This window comes from Haemaphysalis longicornis, unplaced genomic scaffold, assembly GCF_048455015.1.
Source record: "Haemaphysalis longicornis isolate Haplotype H1 unplaced genomic scaffold, Haemaphysalis longicornis Haplotype H1 scaffold_7, whole genome shotgun sequence".
In the NCBI taxonomy this organism is placed as follows: Eukaryota; Metazoa; Arthropoda; class Arachnida; order Ixodida; family Ixodidae; genus Haemaphysalis; species Haemaphysalis longicornis.
In genome coordinates, this window is record NW_027526422.1 from 148194440 (window position 1) to 148213301 (window position 18862).

Sequence of the window (18862 nt, forward strand, 5' to 3'; positions counted from 1 at the left end):
CCTGGTGTAATGCGCACAATCATGGCTAAAAATTTCATTGCGCTAAATGTTCAGCGAGTCGTTCTTCCACTCGTAAAAGACTTCGTAACGGTGCTTGCAAGACAAATATCGTCAGTTTTTTATTTAAACTTCTAACGACCTTGACAAGAAGACAGTACTGAAAAATTAAAAAAAAATCCTAAAGATTATTCTATGCGGGAATACTTTTGTATTTTTCTTCCGTGTAATACCACGTGGCATAAGCTACAGTAATACCTCGTTAACTCGAACTCGCATGTCTTGAAAAATCGGCTATTGCCCGTGGCACTGAACCATTTTCCTATACCTCCCGTGTATTTATCGCCCTTTATTTTGAAGTATTTTTGGGACAAACTGCGGATATCTCGAAATCTTGACTGGGAGGGGAACGAAAATTTCGCAGCTGTGGACCGTTTCACAAGATTAGCGCGATGCTGCCGCGCCTAAGTTCCCCCATTTTTTTTTTCTCGTTTAGCCGCGCCTACTACAAAGTCGATGTTTTCCTCGAACGTGAAGTCTGAGCCTAGAGGCATATCAACTATGTCAAGCAACCGTGTGACATGTCATGTGATGGTAGAGACATGCGCAGAGGTACAGTGCACTAGAAGATAGAGGTGTGTCGTGCAGGGGAGCGCGAATGGAGAGCGCGGGTCCCAGCTGGTGAATGTCTTTTGTATGTTTTTTTCCCTTCCAAACCTTTATGAAAAGCAAGATTGGAAGCTGCTGCTGAAGAGCTGGTAAGCAGTAGCGCCTTTTTTGCAAAGAAGTAGATATTTTATGGCAGTTTACGAAACTTTGCTTATCTCGAAAATCCTCTTATCTCGAAATATTTCCCGGTTTTTACTACTTGAAGTTAACGTAATCCGCTATTGTTTTCACAAAACGAACTTACGCAGGCACGCGTGATCACATGGCGCAGCTTCGCGCATGCAGTCAATGTTTCACTTTTCACGCTTTCTTTGCAGATATGACACCAACATGCATTCCTCTTCAAAAACATTCGAACAAAACATATCGACCGCATGAGTTTTATCGCGAGTGATTCCCGGGTAGCGCCGAAAGGATAAATTGTTAGATAAGCAGAAGGAAATGCTGATTTCGGCAATATCGCCGTTACATAATTAATTTGTGGGCTAAAAGTAATTATGCTACAATATACGAAGAAAAGCTGGCGAGTCGGAACAAAGATGCGTCTTAGTTCGTAACGCATGAATGAGGGAAAATGAACCTAAGGGAAGTACAGAAACACGCATGAAGTATAAAAGGAAGCCTAACAACATACAGCTTAAACGTGTGCATTCAATGGACGTTTCTGAGTCAATGGTTATAGTTGTTCCACTTCAGCAAGATAATTATTAGTCCGCAAAACCGGACCCAATAGATATTATTGAACGTGTTATAGGTGTGCGGTTCAGCAAATGAATGGTTAAATAAATTGGAGTAAATAATTAAGTTGGGGCAATAAAAAACAAAGCATCAAAATGTGAGGGTATTGGATAGGTTTTGTCTAGGGGCTAAGCAATGCAAAATGGGTCAGATCCGGTAAACTTGTAAATCCGGTTATCACGAGGGAAAGGTGCTGAAGGGAACGCACAAACGGCCCAGTCTGCGTGTCATCCATGGCGAGACTAAGCGCCGTAGATGCAACCGTCACGTGGCACAACACCGGCGAGGCCCCGAGCTACGCCTTTCCGCAGCAGATCATGTGGCGTGACGTCACACCTGCCACACTTGCGTTTCGGCGGATCAAAGCGATTGCTGCGCGATTAATGACGTACCTTGCGAGATATGGCGTAGCAGAGCTTTCGCTGTAAAAAGTAGTGGTTGTTTCTCCACAATGTTACCACCAACAATATTTGGTTAAGATGTTAGAAAGACCTATGATGTGTTTATTGCGAATGAAGGCCTACAATGGACATATTTGATAGCTTTCTGTCAATGAATTGTTTTTTGGAGAGCCTACACTGTGAATAAAATGGTTTCTACAAGTCACGCATGCATCTCTTGTAGTGCCACCATCAACACCACGATAGCAGCATTGCCACGGCCTGCGTACGTAACTAGGGTCGAAGCTCTGGGTGGAGTTTAATTTGGGGACACATTCGCAGTGTAAAGCCCAGTCATGGTACGATCCTAATCTCTAATGTAAAGGCAACCTCTCATTTGTAATCGCAGCGCAATCTTGCAAGTGATGCGCAACTTATAGTATTTGCTAAGTTGCTTGTGCAGATGTCAGAGAAAATGATGGCCATGCAGTCCAGTTTTCATACGAAGGTGCATTCTGTGACCCTGATTAGGAATTGAAGGGGTGCCGACACCAAATCTTTGTTCTCTTCTTTTTGCTTTCAGCGATGCCCAAAGGACCAGTAATCCCGAAACACTTTAAATGCCTAGCGCGAGATAATTCATCATCATCAGCCTACTCAAGTCCACTGCAGCACGAAGGCCTCTCCCATTGACCTCCAACTACTCCGGTCCTCCTCTGCTCGAGTTCACAGCTTACCCCCGAATTTCCTTCTTTCGTCTCTCCATCTGATTACTAGCCTTTCCCTTGTTCTAAACCCATCTTTTGGTAACCACTCTGTAACCCTAATTGTCCGCCGGCTGTCGTCTCGTCTCACTACACGGCCAGCCCAAGTCCATTTCTTTTTCTTTGTTCTAATTATGGTATCGTCAACTGTAGTTTGTTCTGTGATCGAGGTAGCTCGTTTCCTATCCCTGAGTGTTATTCCTAACGTTATTCGTTCCATGGCCTGTTAAGCCGACCTGCGTTTGCTTTCTAGTTGTTTAGTAAGGCGTCAAGTTTCAACTTCGTATGTCACCACCGGCAGTATGCAGTGGTTGTAGATTTTTCTTTTGAGTGGCAGAGGTGGCTTATATTGAAAACTAGAGCGTGACTTAGAAAACGATACGAAGAAGAACGGCGGGACAAGCGCTCACTCGCAACTCGTGCCGTATTTGAAACATCGTCCCGTATTTATGCAGGTATTATCACTGGGAGCATGCGCACTGGAATACACTATGCAGAAAGAACCAAACAGACGATAGCCACAATCAAAGTGAAGTTTCCAAAAATTCAAACTCAGTGGCACGCAAAAGAGCAGATGTGTCACTGACGCACTTGTCCTTTTTTTCCTTAATGTAAAGGGCTTCCAAGAGCTCCCTCGCAACTCTACTATCACTCCTGCGGAGAATTAGAATCTGACCAAAGAAAGGTCTGGTCTGCATTTTGTTTCCAATGAGCTGACAGGCCAGCAATCTTTACAATGCGCGGGTAAATGCGCGCGCGTATTATTGCTAAGTGAAGAACTGTGCTCGCGTGCCTGGTCATTCCCACATCTGCCTGCATGGCCGATATGAAAACTTTATCTCATATACAACCCTGACGCCACAAGGCACAAAGCGCTTGGCATCCTTTTTCGCACTGTTTTTGTTTGTGCTGGCCTGAAATTTGCGGACACAGGCGGCCAACTGTTTGTGGAGCAGGAAACACCACCGGCACTTTGTACCTTTCTGCCACCTTTTTCAGGTTGTGTGTAACCCTATGTATATAGGGCAGAACAACAGGCTTCGCCTCAGGCTGTTCTGGCGGCTTCGCACATACTTCCATGGTCTCTGGCTCTCCGCAGCAAGACGTTGGCAACACCCGCCAAAACATAGCTCGGGTAACCGACCGACAGAAATCTCTTGAGTTGAGAGTCAAAGCTGTCTTGTGCAGAACCCCTGACTTTCCACGATTTCTAATTCCTCGGTGGAGCAGTGAGAGGGAGAACTGGTCAGCTCGAGCGCCGAAGAACAGCTTCGGCTGATTCACCGGGCTGAGACGGCTGGACGCTCCAACGGGGTCCTGGGCTGAGGAAACTTACCACTTGGGTCTTTTTTCTTTAATAAAGTTTACTGTCTCTCTCTCGCTCTCTTGAGCAGAATGTACGCAACACTTCTTCAGTGCGGGCTCTAGAAACGGAGACGCTATGGCTCTTTTGACCGTTTTTGAATGGGAAGATGATGTGGAAGAAGCCGTTTGCGGGCACGCGGGGTATGGATCCAACAAACATGGTCGGTTGAAAAAAAAATTACACCCTGCAGTTTTTAGACATTAATTTTAAGTTTTCGTGCGACAAGAAAATTTCGCGTCAGTACTCCTTCAAGGGTTACATTATGTTGCAAAATTAGCAAAGGGTGTCCGTCAAGGAGTATGGAGCGTAGCAGCTTACTTTTTGTCACGATATTGAAAAGAAAAAAAATTGTTTTGGGCGTCACTAAGCTGTTTCTGACGGTGCGAGAATACATGGGCATTCTCGTGTTGAGTGGTGAAAGCATACGCATGGGTGGGTACGTCGCTGCGAATGAAGAATCGGTGAACGGGGCTTGGGCCACTATGCTGTCATTGCATGTCGCCCGAGCTTACGTGAGGCCATACCACTTGACTGGACATGCGAGAGTGCCGGTTGGCATTTTGACGAGGGGTGAATTGTTTGGGGGCTCTCGCGGCAGCTGTCATCGTCATTAACTAACCCTTGGGATGGGTTTCGGGAATTTAGGGTTGGCATGCTGACGTTGCAGGCAAATGGTAGGGGGGCAGTTGGCTGCAAAATTCCCAGAACAGCTGTCATTCAGTGTACGTGGAGTGTATCCTCGTAAGTCTAGATAGACAGCGTGCAGGCTTTCTGATGTACAAAGTGATTTCCCATCAGTGAGGAATTGCCCCGAGTGTAGATGAGGTTGACATTCCGGCTGGGTTGATGTTCTGAGCGTAGCTTCAATGTTAACGGGGCTACCCTCTTGGCTAAGAAGCTTCAGCAGGTATACATATAGCTTAAATGATGGAGGAAAGGAAGCTTAGGAGAGGATCTGACGTCACCTCTACTGAAGCGGCAAACGCCATTTTACGCGACGCCCTTCTTTCTTTGCACTTTACGCACACTCACCGCCTCCTCCATCTGCGCTCGCCACTGTGGCGTCTACTCCGTCGGTGGCTGCCGACCGCTGGATATCAGCTGGGTGTGCCAAGACGTTGTGCCACGGGGAGGTTCCCGTTTGAACCCATTCCCATTTCACCCTTCCCGCTTGTTCCGTCCCGTTTCAACCCGGCGCAAAACGACCTTCCCGTTTCGCTCTTTCCCACTTGGCCCGTTCCCGTTTGAACCCGTTCCCATTTCAACCTTCCCGTTTGTTCCTTCCCATTTCAACCCGGGGCGAAAGAACCTTCCCGTTTAGTATTTTCCTATTTAGCCCGATCCCGGAATAACGTACCAAGTTTATGAAACGTTATAAAAACATTTTCATATTGTTTTTCATTTATTTCCGTTTGTTCACAGCCGCTGCGATAGCATGCTCAGTACATCCAGAGTCCTTGACTGCTTTTCAAACCTGGGCTTCACTTTTCGAATCTAGAGACGACAACATTGGGTTACAATTAGTCATACTAATTAACAAATCTTTTAAATTAACAAAGCCTAACAAACAAATTAACAATTAACAAATTAATAAACAATTTTTTTAAATTAACAAACAAGTCTTTTAAATTAAGAAACCAAAAAATGGTAAAAATAAAAAGCCCAGAAAAGCGCCGAGGAAGCACAAATAAAAAATCGCAAAAACACCCTCACTTTGAAAGAAATCGTATTTGGCGGACTAACACATTTAATCGTTATAATACCGCAAGTGTACATCAATGTCGAAAAGAAACAGATAAAAACTACAAAAGATAAAAAGATGTATAAAAATAAAGTAACCCTATGTATTTGGATACATATGCTATAAAAAATCGCAGTAATGAGAAGCAGCAAAAATTATAAACTTAGCTTTGCGTTTTATTGATTCTGTTTATTCCCGTCATTCTAGCGTACTCAATTTGCATAATAGGGCAAACTTTCAAAAACTCAAGCAGCGCAGGGTCGTCTCTAGCCTAAATTTTCTTTGCTACAGAAACTTAAAATTGTTGCGGGAATACTACCTCCAAGGGCCTTTCAGACGTTCAGCGAGAAGATATCATAGTAACACTATTAGGCAACCAATCAGCTGAATTACTATTCGAAAGTTCTCTTTGTGTACTCGTGCAATTTCTTACTAAAATAAGTTAACTGAACGAACAGTGAACTCGGTATCGTTAGAAGAATTTCCCTTACGTATTTTAAATATGTGTTCTGGTTGAATCGTCGTATTTTAAAATTGGAGTACATTACGAATGCATATCCTTGTTCGGACCCCTTTGCGTCTATTACATATTTATGTCTTTTACTTATTTGTGTGGGGCGTTTTTAAACTACGCCAACCAATACTGATGTGTTTTTATGTTCACTCCTGCATGAGCCCGACCAGGCCATGAAGTATCAGTAAATAAATAATAATATTTGCCCATTACTCACGTAGGAAAGGCATTTGTAGCCAATTCTCAGATTTCTGCACATGTTTTTGCTTTTTTTTAAAGTCTCTCCTACGGACATCTTTGATCTATAGATCTCTCGAACCCGAAGACAAAGCTACGCTCCAAACAATAAGCATAAGAGCGGCTGATAAATAAATTTCAGCCGCACGTACGAACACCAACTGGAGAAAAATCCAATGCGTGCATTCCTAAAGATATTGGGTATCTTTATAGTACACTTTTGCCACTACAAATTTTGTGTCAAGAGGGCAGTATCGGCCTAAGGCATTCGGAAACTTTTATCGGCCGGAAATATCGGTCGATTCCGGAAAATTTGGTGCATACAAGTTTTTAGTGCATGACCCGTTGCTTGTAAGCACATTTTGGGGAACAGTTTCGAAGACGGTAACGCATATTTTCAGAAATTCAAATGGGTTGCAACGATGAGGGTTCAAATGAAAAGGGCGCTTTGGGAGCGGGTTGAAACGGGAAGAGCGTTTTGGGAACGGGCTGAAACAGGAAGCGCCCAAACAGGAAGGTCGTTTCGGGAACGGGCGCACACGGGACGGGTCAAGCGGGAAGGGCGTTTCGGGAATGGGTTCAAACGGGAAGGGGTCAAACGGGAATGGGTTCTTTCGGGCTACACCCGTGCCACGGTGGGCCCGTCTTCGCCGCCGTTGCTACGACGCGGTTGCCAGTCGCCGCCAGGAAAGGACGAAAGAGCCACTTGATTTCCTCCGCACCTTTCCCAACGCGCCGGTTACCAGCAGCATTGATCTCGAGCTCTTCCCACTAGCTTACTCTGTGGCTAGTTCTGCCTCTCCTAAGCTATTGTTTTCTCTTTGGTTTAAGCTGCTACTGCTGGGTTTCCCCGAATCGGGGATGCGGGTTTAGTTCCGACAGCGCGCGGTTGCCGTTTGTTTGTGTTGTCTAGGAAATCGGATGCCATAGCGGTTAAAGCCTGGCCGATAGGGGATGTTATTTTAGGAAAGGAAAAAAAAAAGTGGAGGTGCGGGGTATCGATCCCCGTACCTCTCGCATGCTAAGCGAGCGCTCTACCATCTGAGCTACACCCCCAACGGCGCCTGTAGGGAGAGTTCTTTGTACTTGAACATCGCCTCCTGTATTCTTTCAATGCCAAATGCATCGCCCGCTTTACAATGGGAGTGAGTGGGACGCCTAATTCGCCGCATGTCCAAGATGGGGCCCCGAAATTAACATGGATTTTCGGTCGTGTCCCGGAGGGTAACTGAAGTCGAGAGCGGCTTGTTCCTTGTTGCTGGTTGCCAAGGCAACCGAAGTTTGAGACCGTTGAAGCAGCTGCGCCCTGGCCAGCAATGAGAACCTCGGCGCCGCGGCCGAGCACGTTTTTTCCTACGTTGCCGCTATCCACTACATGTCGCCCCAAGATTAACCGGTAACGTTACAAAAGCACTGTGAAGGCAAAGAATTGGGGAAGAGTGGACGGAGTAGAAGGGAAGGGCTTGATCGGCCGCTCGGGGTTGAAGGGTTTGGCATGTAAAAAATGAAGGAGGCGATGACTTGAGTATGAGCTAAAAAAAAAATAAAAAAAAAGTTCCTGGTGTGTCACCTACCAGTTTCCCCCCAAAATTTCGTGCGAAAGCCGGAAGAGTGGCTGCCTCTCACCCACCCTGACAACTTTCTTTTATTCCCCTCTTTTGCGCTAAATTTCCATTTTTTCTTACGCGGTAGCCATCGATCACACTGGCCGAACAAGCTGTGACCCAGGGTGCCTTGATGCCCGGCACGCGCATCGAGGCGCCTTACAAGGAACTTCGGCCAGCCGGTAGGTCAAGGAACGGAATGAAGCAGCCCGCTGTTCGATCTCTCGGTACTCGCTAGAAAAACGTTTTATTTAGTGGCTCTAGTACACGTAATTCGAGGACCTCGTCATCGAATCTGTCTGAGCGTGTACGTGCCATTAGTGCTTGTAAAAGCAGGAACATTCAAATAGGTGTCTCAAAGGTACCCGGCCGCCGGACGCATGAATCTCTCGTGTTTTCCGTATTTGTATTGATCGAACACTCGCATCATCTTGTGGAAGGCAATTAAACCTACGATCTGCACGGAACGTGTCTAATTTATGTAATCTTGGTCAGGAGCCTTGGCGCCAGTCCACGTACGCACCTAGTTCAGGCAAACTTAAGCAGCTAACGTACTATCTTGGCTGGCTGTGAGCAAATGCAATTTAAAGTAATCGTTTCGGTTTGCCTAGGAATGCATTACATGCGCCGTTATTTACCGGTTCGCGGCTGCTTTTCATAATGAACAGGCACCTTTGGTTCATATTTAAGAAGCTGCGTGCCTACTGTGGAGGCTACAGTGTTGTCAACAGTCCACCCACCGAGGGCGCCTAACTGACCGTGAAGGAAAGCCGAGGCGTTGCGGTTCCACTTGCCTAGAGGGGAGGAGGAAATGTCCTTTCAAGGACCCCTTCACGTTGTGTTAAGCGTGCTCAGTGACAGTGGGAGGACTGTCGACAACAATGTAGCCTCCACAGTGCCGCACGCAGCTTCTGAAATGAACTATAGACAAGAATTTCCACTTTGCACTGGGCGCCGCCATTTTTTAACGACTGGTGCGCCATCTGGCGGGCATTTCTTGGGGACTGCGTCGCGAGCAGACGACGCCGCAGTCATATGCTGTTGTTCCGTGCCGTGCGTGGATATCAGACGTCCCAGCGGCATCAAAAATAGGTAAGTGCCCTTTATTCGGTATGTCAGCAGCGCTTCAAGGAGAGCGTTCAAAGCGTCGAAGAGCAGTCAGGTGTGCCCATAAATTCCGTTGTCAACCCGCTAAGGCGGTGTGCCACCCTACGCACGCTTTGTCCTCACGGGGGTTGCCTGAGAGGCTATGTTTCGCCGCACCAGCAGGACGCCCGACTTTTTATCACCAACTGATGTGTGTTTTCTTAATTCTGGGCAGGTTGCCGTCATTGCCTTGACTTTCGATGTAAAGAATCTACTCGCCCGGGCGTCATTACGCCGTTGTTGGCTGCAACAACAACAATCAGCGGAAGCGCAAAGTGCTCATACAAGAAATGTGCGAAGTGCACCACGACAAAAGAAGTGTCTGCATGTGCGGAGTCTATTCGCAGCACAAATTTCTTGCGTCCCTTGAGTGCCGCCGCGAATGAGTACCGTATAAACCGGAATATAGGTCGAGTTTTTTTCCAAAAAAATCCGCACAAAAGTCACCCCTCGTCTTATATAGCGGTCATTGGCAGAATGTAAATCGTTGTCTGGCAACAATGTGCAAGCGCAGTCCGTCGCTATCGCCATTCGTGTCGGACTGCGCTCTCGCACTAACAGGCCTTTGTTTGGTTTCGCTTTTCTCTAGTTTTTCGTCTTTTACTCGTTTATTGTGCGTGCGTACCTCTCTGTTTCGAGATGAGTGGTGGCAGTCGACGCCAGTTCGCCGCAGCGTTTAAAGGGACAGACAACCGATTTTTGCCGAGTATATATTCTCTATCCCAAATGAAAGGGCATCACTTAAAGCACCTTGACGAGAAATGGTTTTGCTGATAACGCCCTAGAACTTTTTAAATCGAATTTTTTGATCTACGAGCCGTATGTGTCCCTCCCAAAACTAATGCTGGCAACCATGACATTGAGTAGCTCGGCAACATACTTTTGTCTGTATGCGAAATGAAAAACGATATTTAAAAACTTGTTCCCAGCTAAAAAAACTTTGAATCACAGGCTTTTCTGTTCCTTTATGTGTTTTTTAATGCAACGGTTTATTTTGCACGAATGCGCCATCTGTTGGGATAGACGATAGGTAGAATCTGGCTTCACGTTGTGGAGGCGGGAAGTTCGATTCTTCCCGGGCGCGGGGTTTTTTTTTTTTTTTTTTTAAGCTGCCGTTGGCGTATTTGGACACTGAAATCAGATATTTTGGCAGAACAAACGCCGCTGACTCAGGCAGAATAGTCACAGCTCCTTCGCTGGGTTTGTTTACTGATTGCGGCCGTTGATTCTGGGCATAGAGGCTCAGTTAGCCACACTGAGAAGCATGCTGAGAGGCACCCAGCGACGGCGGTAGGGTGCGCGGGCGGCGTGTCTCAAAATTTCAGAATAGTGTTTAGAAATACATATACAATTTAACCTTGTACAAAAACTTGTGTTAAAAGGTTTTCAATACGCAAATAAACGTTTGAGCAGTTACAGTAGCTGCTAGGTTTGCAGGTCACGTGACAGGGACACATATTGTAGTGTCAAGTTTCGACACTACGAACCGCCACCCTTCCGATTTCAGGAAGTTTGCTGCCAAATTAAAATTATTTCCGCCAGTTTGTTTAGAAATTGCTTGTGGTTATCGGGCTATATAAAACGCTGGCTTTCATATGAGCTAGAGAACATATACGCAACAAAAATCGGTTGTCTGTCCCTTTAAGCTGACGGTGATTGATTCACCGAGCAGAATGGGAATATGGCGGCGCAACGCCAGTTAGGCGTTTCGGAGGAACGTGTGCGGTACTGGTCTGGTGGAGCCAGAAAGCTAAGCTGTGCGCGTGCAACCCCCGAAACCGATCGTTCCGTGGACGTCAAGCGGTGCACCCCGAGTTGGAGAACAAAGTGGCGGACTTCGTCCGGGAACTTCGCTCACGATCGCTCCGGAGGCCATGCGCGGACGGGCTCCGCGAACTGTAGAATGAGTGGATAGCCGGCGACAACAAAAAGACCTATACGGGCCGGTTGCGACCGTGTTAAGCTGGGTGTCCTCTGGGCAGTCGCTGCCTGACGACATGGTTACGCGAGCGTTCAGGAAGTGCTCCATCAGCAACGCGCCTGATGGCATGGAAGATGACAGTTCGAAGCAGTCATCCTTGGACGACTCTGAGAGCTCGGACGCACTAGTGACTTTGGCAGGCATAGTGAGTGGCAGTGACGGACGGGTGTCGAAAATAAATATAGACATTGTGAGTGCGCTTTTGGTCCGAATTATTTTTTTGTGAACTTTTCCCACCTCAAGGTAGGGGGTCGACCTATATACCGGGTCGACCTATAATCCGGTTTATACGGTAGTAACGCTGAATCGGAAAGATTTCGAACCAGCAAATTTGCGAGGGCAATTCGTACGCTGATTTTGGAAGCGCTGTTTATTCACCCTCATGCTCAATTCTTATCGCACATTTCTGTGCTGTGGAGGCATTCTCTGGTCATTTTATTTACGGGAAGCCAACAAAAATCAACCCGACACATGTATGACCGCGCGATCAGAGGCATTCGCTGAATGTACCAAACCACTGACATGTTAGCGTGCATTCGCAGGAGACATATTTGCCGCTGCATTACGCTATTTCCTGCTACAACACAGGAGCAACGTATTGGGTACACCAAGATTTCACGGCCGTTTGCTTACTCAAAAAACTTTTACGTTGCAGCGGCGGGTGGGAACCGCCAACAGCAATTTAATTACCGACGCGACCGGGCGTGCTCCGCCACGGCGACGGTGCTATTTCGCGTTCGCCTCGTTTTTCGAGTGCCCGTGCTGCAGCTGCAGCAGGGTGGATTTTTGTTGGCTTCCCGTCAATAAAATGAACAGAGAAGGCTAGGCCTCCAGAGCACAGAAATGTGCGAGAAGGATTGAGCATAAGGGTGAATAAACAGCGCTTCCAAAATCAGCGTACGACCGTACTTTCCCTCGCAAATTTGCTAGGTTCGAAACCTTTCCGATCCAGCGTTACTACTTATTCGCAGCGGCACTCAAAAGACGCAGGAAATTTGTGCAGCGAATAGACTCCGCACATGCAGACACTTCTTTTGTCGTGGTGCACTTCGCACGTTTCTTGTGTGAGCACTTTGCGCTTACGCTGATTGTTGTTGCAGCCAACAATGGCGTAGTGACGCCCGGGCGAGTAGATTCTTCACATCGAAAGTAAAGGCAATGACGGCAACCTGCCCAGAATTAAGAAAACAAGCATCAGTTGGTGATAAAAAGTCGGGCGTCCTGCTTGTGCGGCGAAACGTAGCCTCACAGGCAGCCCCCGTGAAAACAAACCGTGCGTACAGGTTACGCCGCCTTAGCGGGTTGAGAACGGAATTTATGGGCAAACCTGACCGCTCTTGGACGCTTTGAACGTTCTCCTTGAAGAACTAATAAACTTTGCGCGGCTGACATACCGGATAAATGGCACTTACCGATTTTTGATGCCGCTGGGACGTCTAATATCCACGCACGGCACGGAACAACAGCGTGTGACTGCGTCGTCGTCTGCTCGCGACGCTGTCCCCAAGAAATGCCCGCCAGATGGCGCACCGGTTTCCGCAAAATGGCCGACTCGGCAAAATTCTATAGCTAGCTCGGCACCCGCATTACGTTAAATCCCCTAGTATCAGCCGTCAGAAGATTGATTGAATGTGTAATAGCCCTTCAGCGATATGGGGGGAGCGCGTCATGTAATTGATGCACGGTAGTTGGAAGTCTACGGGGGCAGCTGTATTCAGGGTGCTATTTTAGTTCACATGGTCGCTCTGGCCATGTTTTTCTCCATTGCCCCATCGGAACCTTCGTCGACTTACCGACATGGCCTCCTCTGGCTCAAGATGGGAATCCAACTTTCCGCCCACGACAGCTAACGCCCGGCTAGCTCAGGGATTCTGCTTCCGGCCACCACAGTGAACGGACGCAGGATGCAGGGCTCCTCAGGAGCGGTTAATGCGGCCGTTCCCGGCCGCGGTAACAGGTTTCTTGCTCAGGACGATTGTTATCAAGTTTCGTTGCCGACATTGCCTACAGGACGTATTGTTTTTAATACCGTTTTTTTGCACGGTGACATGCGTGCGCGCCCGTATCGCGTTGAAGATTTCCGCGATACTTTGGCTCGGCTGGAATTGCTCCCTGAGGTACTTGCCTTGGGGGCGTTCCAAATGAGTCACGTATGGGCGGTGACGTTCAAGTCGGAGCTAGGCGTCAAGAAGATCTTGGAAGCAAAGGAGCTTCACGTCAAAGGTCGACACTGCCTCGTCATCGACCCTGCCAACCAGGACCTGCGGCTGAAGCTCCACTGGCTGCTTTACAACGTGACCGAGGACGACGTACGAGTTGCGCTGGCTCCCTACGGGAGGGTCACCGAAGTTTCACGGGAGCGCTGGCGTGTTCAAGGCGTCCACGACAAGGGCTCGACGACGCGGTCCGTGACCCTCAAGCTCAACGCGGGCGTGAGGGCTGAGGACCTGCCCCACCAGCTCCGTGTCGCAGGCGAGCAGGCGCTCGTGGTCGTGCCCGGCAGGGCCCCGCAGTGCCTTCGCTGCTCTGGCACGGGGCACATGAGGCGCGACTGCAAGGTGCCGCGCTGCACTCTCTGCCGCCGCTTCGGTCACGAAGCGAACGAGTGCGTGCGGACGTACGCGAAGGTGGCCGGACCGGTGGGGGATGTGGACCGAACGGAGAACATCATGGACGAGGAGGAGACGGAGGCGGCTGCAGCAGGGGGCGGAGGAGACCCGGTGACGGAGGACGCGCCGCCTGAAAAGAGCGCTGAGGTGAAGGAGTCGGCCGCCGTCGTAGTGCTACCTGCGCAAAGTGCCAATGAAGGAGACCAGCTGACGTACGACGGCGACGGTGAGAACCCGGTGAGCGTCGCGGGTCAGTTTGCGGCGTTGGAAACTCCCGTCCCCCAAGAGGGCGTCGACTTGAAAACTGGCGACCAGGACCAGTCTGTGGCCAAGCGGCCGCGTCAAGACAGTGTCGGACAACGCGGAGGGGGCGACGGCTCCGTAGCGGTGGGGTCGGTGAGTGTGGGACCCACGTCGCGGCGCTCGAGCTTCAAGCCGAAGCTCAACACGCCCTACGACAGAGGACCCACGGCAACAAAGAATTCGTAAGAACGCCATCCTTGCCTTCGTTTTCGGACTGCTAAACGTATTTTTAAATTTTCTTTGTGTGTCGTTGAGGAGCAAGAAAAGTGCAGGGCGTGTTCTAGTCATGGGTTTAAGCTCGTTAGTTGTATTACGTGGGTTTTTGGTTCTGTGTCGGGTGTCGAAGGGTTTTCCTGGCGGTCATTGCGAGTTTTTTGGGGGGGTGTGTTGGGCGTCGAAGAGTTCTTCCTTCGTTTCACGGTGGGGGTTTGGGGTGTTTTGTATGTACGAGCGTCAAGTGAAGCTCTCTCAACGGGCTCAAGTTGGATCCGTTTTTTTCTATGGGGAGAGGGGGGGGGGGGCTGTTTTTGTCGTTTTACGGTGTTGTGTGTTTTTTTTTTTTTTTTTATTTTTTTTTTTTATTTGTCAAATGTACCAGCATAAATGATTTGGGGTCTGTTTGTTTTCTTTCTTAACCTGGTGTATTTAAACACGCCAATCCGTATTGCCACGCTTAACGTCCGGGGGCTTGCTGACAGGAGACGGCAGAATCAGTTGTATCGTTTAGTGACCGAACAGGACCTGGATATAGTGGCGGTACAAGAAACGAAGGTTGAGAGAGAGGAGCAGACAGATCGTATGGTGCGCCCGTTTGCGTCGAGGTACGACGTGTGCGTTGCTCACGCGGTCGGGATGTCTGCGGGCGTTGCCCTGTTGGTACGAAGGAGTTTGGGGGCAACCCTAGAGACCGTCACCGCGTCCGAGTGTGGGCGTTTTGTTGTGTGCGATTTTGTTTTATCGTCAAGCGAATGGCGCTTGATCTGTGTGTACGCGCCCACAAAGGCAGCGGAAAGGAAGGGTTTTTTTGAGGATGTTCGCGGGTTTTGCGATACGGAGAGGCTGGTTATTTTACTTGGCGACTTTAATTGCGTATGTTCTGCGCAAGACAAAAGTAGCTCGACAAGGTTCCGCGATGCGAGTACGATAGTTTTAACTGATATCGTTGCTGACTTCGCGCTGGAAGATGTGGGCGATAGCCTTGGCAGTAGCGGTACCGTTCGCTATACACACTTCCAGGGCAACAGTCATGCGCGTCTCGACAGAGTGTATGTTTCGTCAGAGATTCTGCCGGAGTGTGATAGCTACCGAGTTTCCCCCGTTTCCTTTAGCGATCACTGTCTTGTGACCGTAACCGTTGGCAGAATGGCAAAACCAGGCAACGCGTTCTGTTGGGGGCTTTGGAAGCTTAATAACAAGCTGCTGCAGGATGAACATTTCACTGAGGCCGTTAATGCATGCGCACGGACGTTTTTCGGTGGAGAAGAGAACGTTAACTTTACTCTCAATTGGGAGCTCTTCAAACAAGAAGTTAAGTTAAAGGCCCTTGAAAGATCATCCGCAATCAAATACGACGAGAAGCAAAGAGAAGCCTGGTTACGAAGTACCCTGGACGTTTACGTTAAGGAAGAATGTGAATCGCCCGGGGCGTTGAAGGATGACATTAGAGGATTAAAAGCGCAGCTCGAAGTAATAGATAAAGAGAAGTATGAGGGTGCGCTTGTGCGCGCACGAGCTGAGAGATTTTTGCACGGGGAAGCGCCGACTAAAAGAGCTTTCAGCGCGGAAAAGAAGTATGCGCGCAGAAATGCGATAGTGGAAATTGAAGCCGAAGGTGTGGTTTATAGTGACCAGGCTAATATAGAGCGCTGTTTTTGTGACTTTTATAAAAATTTGTTTTCTTGTCATCCTGTCGATGCCGTCAAGTTTAGAGAAGAGTTTACGTCTTTGTTACCGTGCTTAGACGAGGAAGTTATGGCGCATCTCGAAAGAGATATTACAGTAGAAGAGATACGCGGTGCTATCGACGAGTTAAGCCCAGGGAAGACGCCGGGCCCTGATGGCCTGAGCGCTGCTTTCTACAAGGCGTTTAAGGGTGACATTAGCCCGGTCCTATGTAGAGTTTACTCTGAGGCGTACCACAACGGTGTGCTGCCACCTTCTTTTCTCGTGTCGCACACTGTGTTTATACCGAAATCGGAGGAGGTTGCGAAACTCAGGCAGATCCCTGGGTATCGCCCTATTAGTCTGACAAATGTCGATTATAAGGTTTTAATGAAAATATTGGCAGGCCGCTTACAGACTGTCATAAAGGACCTGGTAGGGCCGCATCAAACGTGCGGGATCAAAGGGCGGTCGATAGTTACAAATATTCATACTGCCCGAAGTGTTCTGGAGTGTTGTGACGCCATGCAAGGGACTTTGGCAATGCTCCAGGTAGACATGGCTAAAGCCTTCGATCAGGTGTCGCACGAACTTTTGTTAAATATGTTGGAACACGTGAATGTTGGTTCTGTTATTCTCAATGGTGTGCGCATGGCGTACACTGGATGTTCTACTAGGCTTGTTATTAACAAAACGATCGGCGCACCTGTTCCTGTTCAACGTGCCGTTCGTCAGGGTTGCCCATTGTCTCCGTTGCTTTTTTGTTTGTACATTGAAGCCTTTTGTTTAAGTGTAATCAGGAGCGAAGATGTCAAAGGTTTTAAACTTCAGTCGTGTGAAGTGCGGGTGTTAGCTTACGCTGACGACATTGCTCTTTTTTTTGTTGATAGGAGAAGCATAAGCATTGCTGTAAACACCTTGAAATGTTTTTGTAAGTACAGTGCCAGTGGTGTTAATTGGCAGAAATGTGTTGGTTTCTGGCATGGCCAGTGGGACAGTATGCCTAGTGTTTTCGAGTGTATCAGCTGGCAGACGACGCCGGTGAAGTACTTGGGAGTGCCCCTCGAGAACTATGTAGACAGCGACCCTTATTGGCGCAGTCAAACAGTCGAATTGCGTGAAAAGGCCGAGAAATGGAAGGGAAGCGGACTTTCAATATTTGCTAGGGCATCAGTGTGTAATGTGTTTTTAATTAGCAAACTGTGGTACGTTCTACAGGTGTTGCATTGTTCGCGGGCACGTGTACAGGCCTTGCACCGAGTTTTTGCTATGTTGATTTGGGAGTCGTCATGGGAGAGAACAAGCCGTACGAACCTGTTTCGGCGCGTGCGTCTTGGTGGCCTGTCATTATCGCATCTGTTTTTGCGTCAAGTGGTAAATCGTTTTTTGTTTCTTCGGGATGTGAAGGACTCCTTTTTGCGCACTGTGTGTCAGGTGAAGTTGGCCAGAGCGCTTCCTGATTTTGTTGTAACGTCAGCTTCTTTATCTTTTGGTGCAACGAAAGGCTACTTCCGTGAGGTGGTACAAGCCACCATGTTTTTGCGTGCACGCTTCACGCTAGAGTACTTATCTAGTGTGACGCGTAAAAGATTGTATAATGACCTCGTTGATTCCGTACTTCCCGTTCCATTGTATAGATCGCTGTACCGTGTAGGGCCAGGACAGGATGTGCTCAAGCGTGTGAAACGTATGGCGATTGGCCCATGGGTTAAGACGTTTTTCTTTAAACTTCACTCGGGCGTCCTTGATGTTAAAACGTGGCAGAAGGAAAAGGGAATGTTTTTGCCGGGTGGGGTGGACTGCTACCCGTGCAGAAAACCCGAGACTGTAGAACACGTGTTTTTGGACTGCTGGGACGGGGTCTTCTTTTGGGACGTGCTTCAGCGGACCCTCAAAAAAGATTTTCCCCTGGACGCTCACGGCATTAGGTTTTTACCTATTGAGAGTGACGAAGTACCTTACGACCTCGTGATGGTCCTGGCCCTACATGCAATTTGGAAATCCCGCATGGCCATACGCCACAGGGACGTTGACGCTAAATGGTCAAGAGAATACTTCGGTGATTCAATGCGTATGATTATTGAAGTGTGGAGGGCTCAGCCTGAGCCTCCAGAGTGGTTGCCTGTGATGGAAACACTGACCAACCTCAAACAATTTTAATCGTTTTTCTGCTGTCAAGGTGATGACAAGCAGTTTTATCGTTGCTGTTTCTTGTTTGATGGTGCTTGTTTTGTACTGAAATGTTGCAATAAAGAAAAAAAAAAAAAAAAAAAAAAAAAAAAAAAAAAAAAAAAAAAAAGCCCGGCTAGCTCAGTCGGTAGAGCATGAGACTCTTAATCTCAGGGTCGTGGGTTCGAGCCCCACGTTGGGCGGCCGTTTTTTGTGAAAGTTTTTTTTACTGAGTCATGACTGTCGTGGCGAAAAGATGCGAAGTTTACCACGACAGCTTTATCATTTTTTTGCTGGACGTGGCACGCGAGAATTGGGCTCATGCTTCGGATGCACATTAATCGAGAATGCGCGGGACAGCAGTGGGAATGTCAGTCCAATTTCACGGAAGAACGTGCTCACTTGCAGGTCATACAAGATTAAAACTCGCTCACGAAATAAGAATTCTGCGCAGAGAAAATTATGAACGGAACGCGCTAAGGCGTGCTTTATTTAAAGCAAGGCTTTCCTGTATTTTTGATGACCGAGAACAAAAACTTGGCCGCTCATCTGCTCCTTTCGTTGCAAACGCTATCGTAAACATTTGCGAAGTAAATACCTCCCTTCTCTATCCCGATCACCTCTCATGCCATTCCTCTTCCGTCGCGCTCCTACCAAGGTAAGCACGCCAGAGGTTTGCTCCAGTCAATTTAAATTTACCGCGTTCCACTGCTCCAGGCCCGTCGCCTCGATGCCAGCACTGCCGTACGGCGGGGGGGGGGGG

The 18862-nt window shown here is 48.3% G+C and overlaps 1 protein-coding gene and 2 non-coding genes across 3 annotated transcripts; 2 read left to right on the forward strand and 1 right to left on the reverse strand.

The window, feature by feature from the left end:
* Nucleotides 1-7389: 7389 nt before the first annotated feature.
* Nucleotides 7390-7462, reverse strand: Trnaa-agc (transfer RNA alanine (anticodon AGC)). The gene has a single exon. It is a non-coding gene; the product is annotated as a tRNA-Ala (tRNA).
* A 5545-nt stretch (nt 7463-13007) lies between these two features.
* LOC144145287 (uncharacterized) lies at nt 13008-14466 on the forward strand. Its single transcript, XM_077676837.1, has one exon. The coding sequence runs from the start codon at nt 13042-13044 to the stop codon at nt 14233-14235; it is 1194 nt and encodes a 397-aa protein (XP_077532963.1). The 5' UTR covers nt 13008-13041; the 3' UTR covers nt 14236-14466.
* A 3763-nt stretch (nt 14467-18229) lies between these two features.
* On the forward strand, nt 18230-18302 carry Trnak-cuu (transfer RNA lysine (anticodon CUU)). Its single transcript has one exon. It is a non-coding gene; the product is annotated as a tRNA-Lys (tRNA).
* Nucleotides 18303-18862: the final 560 nt, after the last annotated feature.

Excerpts from the sequence above, each read along its gene's own strand:
- LOC144145287 (XM_077676837.1), top strand. The coding sequence starts at position 13,042 with ATGCAGGGCTCCTCAGGAGCGGTTAATGCGGCCGTTCCCGGCCGCGGT.